The sequence below is a fragment of the Gastrolobium bilobum genome, unplaced genomic scaffold (genome assembly GCF_033153095.1).
Source record: "Gastrolobium bilobum isolate Gb01-03AN ecotype WA unplaced genomic scaffold, APGP_CSIRO_Gbil_v1 utg1425, whole genome shotgun sequence".
Classification (NCBI taxonomy): domain Eukaryota; kingdom Viridiplantae; phylum Streptophyta; class Magnoliopsida; order Fabales; family Fabaceae; genus Gastrolobium; species Gastrolobium bilobum.
The window spans coordinates 288,286-295,604 of record NW_026898713.1 but is presented as its reverse complement, the minus strand read 5'-3'; the positions used below and the strand labels follow the sequence as shown (position 1 = coordinate 295,604).

The 7,319-nt window shown below is 36.5% G+C and overlaps 1 protein-coding gene across 1 annotated transcript; it reads left to right on the top strand.

Moving 5' to 3' along the window:
- Nucleotides 1-1,315: 1,315 nt before the first annotated feature.
- On the top strand, nucleotides 1,316-5,623 carry LOC133318641 (auxin response factor 18-like). The gene is made up of 5 exons (XM_061520670.1): nucleotides 1,316-1,832; nucleotides 1,988-3,206; nucleotides 3,760-4,646; nucleotides 4,755-4,820; nucleotides 5,341-5,623. The coding sequence occupies exons 2-5, from the start codon at nucleotides 2,097-2,099 to the stop codon at nucleotides 5,420-5,422; spliced, it is 2,145 nt and encodes a 714-aa protein (XP_061376654.1). The 5' UTR covers nucleotides 1,316-1,832; nucleotides 1,988-2,096; the 3' UTR covers nucleotides 5,423-5,623.
- The last annotated feature ends 1,696 nt before the right edge of the window (nucleotides 5,624-7,319 follow it).

The following is a 7,319-nucleotide window of genomic DNA, read 5'->3' as shown; positions in this document are numbered from 1 at the left end:
GGTTTTCGAAAGCCAAGATCTTGGCATGAGGGTAGCGTTTTATTAGCACAATCACCAATTAGATAAAAGTTAACTCTACATTGTGGACAACACCATCTAGCTAGTGACATGCTCTTCACCATTTGATCTCACAAAAAGAAACACAACAAACTACTTCGCCAATATCTTAGTTTGTTGACAATTTCATAATTGTTTTATTATTTCCGCATGCATAATATAATGTTCAATATTGGAGCTTTTGAACTTATAAAAAAAAAAAAAAAAAGACACATAGTATTTGACTGATACATTGTTGAGTAGTAAGTACTCGACTTCATGACTGATACAACATTTTTAAGAGAAAGAACCAGCCCATGTCCAAGAGCAAGAGGCCCATATTTTTTCACTCTTTTTTTTTTCTTTCATTTGTGATTCTATTTATTTATTATTTATGTGCAATGCAACTATGCATTATGCAAGCTTAGATTAGACATCTACATGAAGAGAGTGTAGGGGCGGGTAAGTGAGTGTGAGAAGGGTGGTGTCCACCTAAGGCCAACCATTTCCACAAAGGCCCGCTTTTCCATTAACCTCATCCGACCAAAAAATCGTGGGCCCTCACTTCCTTGACCACCGTTCCCCACGACCCATATAAAGCGTGTCATGTACGCGTTACTGCCACTGGCAGAGTCTTGGACTTTTCTTTTTTCTGTTTTTGTCAATTTGGCAAAGTCTTGATACTAACTAGTTAAAGGCAGAGGGAGTAAATAAATAAGAAGTAAAAGAATAAAGAAAGTTTCATTTATTTTATGTTTACTTTTTTTTTAAATTACACAACTTATATCCTTTCACTCTTATAAAGAAAGAAATGGTACCTACACCTTTTTTTTTTGTCAACTCTCTCCTTCTTCATCTATATCTTTCTCTTTCTTAAAATGACACAAGTTTACATCCTTAAAAAAAGACACATACTTTTCCCTTACTATTATTATTATCATTAAATAAAGTAAATATCCAAATGCGTTACTTTGTCAGCTTATGACTTATTGCAGGCACAGCCAGAGTCAGAGGCAGCGATGTTGAGTTAAGTTAGCAGTTACTTATGCCATGTAATGTAAATGAATCAATTACCTTTAACTCGCGATATTTTCTGACACAATATCGTGACACAATGGTAATTACCTCTATCTCTCCTTCAATTTGGAAATAACTACTATCTTTATCATATCATGTCGTCATAATTATAATGGTGACTGTAGGCCAAAAAAAAAACAATACCATTCCTCTTCTCATTTGTTTATTTATTATTCTTATTATTATTAAATAAATAGTGGTTCGATTGTTTAGTTTATAGGCTCTGGAGAGTGTGTGTGAAATAGAAAATAGTTGTTTGTATCTTTCTTTTCTTCTTCCTCTGAGATCTGAGAGAAACCGAAAGATAAGAGAGAAAAAAAAAAAAAAAAATCAGCTGAGGAAGGTGAGGGTCTTGCGTGATTGTGAAGATATGATTCTGAATCTCTTGTAGTAGCTGCTGCTGAAAATCGGATTGATGAAATTGAAAACTCAAAGAGTCTCTCATGTTTCAGATTCTACTTCAAAATGAAGGCTTTATTGTGATTGAGTAAACCAGAAGAAAACCAATTGAGAAAATTCAGCAAGACCTTTTGAACGGGAAGAACGTGATGGTGTTTGGAAACTGAATGTGCAATCATACTGTTCTGTGGGGGAGTTAAAGTTTCTGTCTTTCTTTGTTGGGGTTGGAAGATTCGAGCTTTGCAACTGTGGAAGCAAGCAATCCAACTTTCTACGGCACATTTTCACTATTCTCCTGCTTTTCTCTGCGTAACAAAAAGGTAACAACATTTTCTCTCAACAAAGTCATCTCTGTTCCAATCTCCAAAGTTTTTTTTTTTATTTTATTTTTTCTTCTTCTTGAAAGCAAATCAATGAAGAAGTGGCTTACCTTCTGATTTTTCCAAACCATTTTGGATCTCTTTTGATTTCATAGTTGGTTGAGACCATTCTCACTGAGAGAGCCATCAGCACAAAAACCAAAAGCTTCTTCCACTGTTTGATCAACTTAGCTTTGTGCTGCCACAATAATCCAAATCCAACCAATGAAGGAAGCTGAAAAGAGCTTGGATCCGCAACTATGGCACGCATGCGCCGGAAGCATGGTTCAGATGCCTCCGGTGAACACCAAAGTCTTCTACTTTCCTCAAGGGCATGCCGAGCACGCTCAAGCCAACGTTGATTTTGGAGCTTCCATGAGGATTCCACCACTCATTCTCTGCCGTGTGGCGACTGTGAAATTCTTGGCTGACCCAGAAACCGATGAAGTTTTTGCAAGGATGAGGTTGGTTCCTCTGAGAAATTCAGAGCTTGATTACGAAGATGGTGGTGCTCTTGACGGTGATCCCTCCGAGAGTTCAGAAAAGCCTGCATCTTTTGCCAAGACGTTAACTCAATCCGATGCAAACAATGGTGGGGGGTTCTCTGTTCCAAGGTACTGCGCGGAAACCATCTTTCCGAGGCTGGATTACTCGGCTGAACCACCGGTTCAGACGGTGATCGCCAAGGACGTTCACGGTGAAGTTTGGAAGTTTAGGCATATATATAGAGGCACGCCACGTCGCCACTTGCTTACAACCGGGTGGAGCAGTTTCGTGAACCAGAAGAAACTGGTTGCAGGGGATTCTATCGTGTTTCTGAGGGCTGAAAATGGTGATCTCTGTGTTGGAATTCGTAGGGCCAAGAGGGGAATCGTTGGAGGTTCAGAGGCACCATCTGGGTGGAGCTCTGGTTCTGGAAGTTGTGGTCTTGGACCTTATGGGGCTTTCTGTGTTTTCCTCAGAGAGGAGAACAAGCCCTTGAGAAATGGTTGTGGGAACTCAAGTCCTGGTGGTGGTGGTGGTGGTGGTGGTGGTGGCAATTTGAGTGGAAGAACAAAAGTGACTCATGAATCTGTTAGGGAAGCTATGACACTTGCTGCTAGCAATCAACCGTTTGAAGTTGTTTATTACCCGAGAGCAAGCACACCTGAGTTTTGCATTAAGACTTCAGCTGTGAGGGCTGCTATGAGGATTCAATGGGGCTCTGGGATGAGGTTTAAGATGCCCTTTGAAACTGAGGATTCTTCCAGGATAAGCTGGTTCATGGGGACCATATCTTCTGTTCAAGTTGTTGATCCTATCCGTTGGCCTAATTCCCCTTGGCGACTTCTTCAGGTACTCTCTCTCCCTATGTTTGTTGTTAGGACGGTACAAAATTTGACATTCTTATCTTTTTCTCTTTTTGGTTAACATGTTTTCAGCAATCTGGTTCCTAAATCATTTGTTGATAAGAGCCATAAGGGGCTCAATTCTGATGCCCCTTTGGTGTTGTATTTGTGCTTTGTTAAGGTTCTCTTTTTATGAGAAGGTCTCTTACGAATCTGATTCTCTTAGTATATATATAAAACAAAATGCTTGAATGAAGTTGATCTAGAAGAATGCTTTATAATCCTGTAACCCCCCACTCTATCTTCATTATTATTTTCTTTTTTTTTTATGGGGTTAAGTTCTACAATAATTTACTTGCAGTTCTTAATCCACGAATATTATGGTTATCTCTTTCAGTTTCTAGGTTAGTTAGTAGTAGTACTCCTAAATGCCAATTTTATGTTGGGGAGATGTTTGTCTTTTTAATACTTGATTGTATTCAAACCATAGTTCAGATCAATATAATCTTGTAGAAAAGCTTATCATGCAATCTTGATTGATCTTGCTGATATCACTACAGGTTACTTGGGATGAGCCAGATTTGCTAAACAATGTGAAGCGTGTAAGCCCATGGTTGGTTGAGTTGGTATCAAACATGCCAGTCATCCATCTCACACCCTTCTCTCCACCAAGGAAGAAGCTTCGGTTTCCTCAACACCCAGATTTTCCACTTGATGTTCAATTTCCAATACCAACGTTTTCAGGCAACCCCCTTGGGCCTAACAGCCCCTTGTGTTGTGTATCTGATAATGCTCCTGCAGGCATACAGGGAGCCAGGCATGCTCAATTCGGAATATCATTTTCAGATCTCCATCTTAACAATAAACTGCAGTTGGGTGTGCTTCCAGCTAACATCCATAAGCTTGATTTGAATACTGGGATTTCTAATGGCAACATAACCAACCATGATAAGAGCAAAGAAAGCTTATCATGCTTGCTGACCATGGGAAATTCTCACAAGAGTTTGGAGAAATCTGATAATGTGAAGAGACACCAATTTTTGCTTTTTGGTCAACCAATACTCACTGAGCAACAAATTTCTAGAAGAGCTTCCAGTGATGTATTGTCTCAGAATTGTACCGGGAAAAATTCACCAGATGAGAATAAGGACAAAGAAAAGTGGTTTTTTAGTGACTCCCAATCTTCACCTCCACAGCAGTTTTCACCAGGAAAGTCCTCTACCACTGAGTTTTCTTGGCAGCTTGGATTGGAAACCGGTCATTGCAAGGTTTTCATGGAGTCAGAAGATGTAGGAAGGACCCTAGACCTGTCACGTCTTGGTTCTTATGAAGAACTTTACAGGAGACTGGCCAACATGTTTGGAATAGAAAGGTCTGACATGTTGAGTCATGTACTCTACCGTGATGCAACAGGTGCTGTTAAACAAACTGGAGAAGAACCCTTTAGGTATTATCCATTCTTGTTATGTCTTCCTTTTTTTTTTACTTAATGAATATTTTTATTAGAGTCCTATATTTTAATGGGGTTTTGTTTTTTTTTGCCATGACATTGCAGTGACTTCATGAAGACAGCAAAAAGATTGACAATTCTGACGGCTTCAGGCGGCAAAGATACAAGAAGGTGATAAGAAAATAAATAAATAATTGAGATATCTATCTATCTATCTATCTATCTATCTATAGGATGTTTCTCTTAGGTGGTGTTTGGTTTGGAGCTTTTCAAGAGATATTTATGTTTCTCAAGTATGGCTTTTAGAAACACCATGTTTGTTTCAACATATTTTCACCAAAAATCCATCTATCCAATTTGTATGGATTTATGAGAAACATAGATATCCGCACTGTTGAGAAACCCAGTTTGAAGGCGAGATTTTTTGGAAAACCGATTATCTCACTTTTAATGCAATGTTGATTTCATAAAGTTACCTAATTTTTCGAGTAAAGTTTTTTCCCACCAAACAACTTTTTTTACATTTTTTTAACTATCCCACTTTCCAATCATTTCTCTATCTATCTCATTTCTTTACTATTCTAAAAAAATTTCTTCAACCAAACGCCCCTCGGAAGATCAGTGAAGTACTAAACAATATTTTTGGTATGTGTAACTGTTCATGTATGTGACTTTAAAGTCTGTTTTGTAGGGTGTGGATTACAGGAAGTCGAAATGCTGAACATGGATTAGATGCATCAAATAAGACAGGTGTTCTGAGCATATTTGCTTAATATGGCGTGGCATCTGATATTGTTTAAAGATCCGAGACTTTGAAGGACGTAGTTATCTATCACTCTTACTTGTTAGAGAGATGCTGAATGTGAACTAAACTTTTAATCAAGATTGGTGTCTTTGTTTTTTTCCAAGTGTAGAAAATAATGATTATTGTGTATCATAGACGATTGTTGTTCTAATATTAACCAAGATTTGGTTTCCACGTCACTATTTCTTTGAGAATTTGAGTATAATATGTTGTGTGCGGACACACAGAAAAACTGAGGTCATCAGTTGAAGTCATGATCTGCCATTGCTACTGTAGTTTACATGATGTGGGTCTAAAACATTTCTCTTGCTGTGACCCATCGATTGGGGGCTAAAACCTTTAATTTTAAAAATATAATTAAAGTTAGTGATAATAATAACATACACATAGAAATTAAATTTTTATTAGCTAGTTAGCATAACTCAATCGAGGCTGTGCTGTTGTTATACGTTGAAGGTTTGAACTTTCATTTTCCCAAAAAAAATTTAAGTAGATTCATATTCTTATTTTTCATTCCCATTTGGATATAATCGGAGCCTATGATGCACGGACACGACACGATACGCTGACACGTTAATTTTAAAAAATGTCATATTTTGATACGTTGGGACACGTTTTGATATTAAATAAAAAATTTAATATATATAATATAATTTATATTTAATACATATAAGAGTCTATAATAAGTCATATAACCAATCAAATATTTAAATTTCATAACATAAATATAAATATAAATAATTTTTCGTACTTTGTTAATTTTTCATGTCAAATTTCATAATAGAAAAAAATTAATTTATAAATTATTTCTTTTATATTTAGTTAACAAAATAAAATTAAGATTAAAAAAAACGTGTCCTAGTGTGTCCGAGCGTTGACCGCGTGTCGAAAAAACGTGTCGGAGAGTTGACCACGTGTCGGACGCGTGTCCGAGCATGTCTGTGTCGGACACGTGTTCGACACGCAAATTTTAAAAAGAAATTGTGTGTCCGTGCTTTCAAGATTGCAGCTATTTTTTTTAAAAATAAATTATACTCATTAAAAAATTATAAATTTAAAAATATAACATCAGACACTGACATTTATATCAGTGTACCAAACAATAATACATTTTGTTTTAAAAAATAATGGCATATCAAGTCAAGACGAACTAACCAAAATGCAATAAAAATTGTATCAAATTTAACTTTCAAAATCCAAACTTGACCAATGATCTTTGATCTGAGATCCCCACAAGGCCACAACAATCATTGCAATCCAAACAATTTTAGGCAACCGATCTTTATCTTTTCCCTTATAAAATAAAAAGGAGGATTCATTGAATGATAGATGTGAAAAACAGATTAAACATCTTATCAAACTATGTTACATAAATTGCTAATGAATTTATAATAAATTCGTAGCGGGGATCCCCATGATTGTAAGGTTTCAGAATTCTTGGTTTTCAATGGCTTATAGTTTTTGGTTTTGACTTTATTAGCGCTTGGCCTCTTGCTATTTCAATTTTTAGGTAATAAACATGAGTCATGTTACTTTCATGGTTTCCTGTTTATGGGTATTATATGAAACTGTCACCTCTCTGCCATCTTAAAATGATGGCATTGAAGGCATATAGTAAAAAGTTGAAAGGAAAGGTTTGTCTCTTGTCAAATTAGAGTAGTAGTAGTAGTAGCAGCATCATTATGTGAGTTTGTTTTGGCATTTGGAAGTTAGCACAACCCGCAAGCTACTCACTTTGGGTTGAATATTGAACCTAAACCCGACATTGAACTCTTTGACTAGTGCCTTTTAAATTTTTGAATAAACACTCTTTTTGGTCCCTGAAAATATCTACGAAATTCTTTTTAGTCCCGACAATAAAAAAT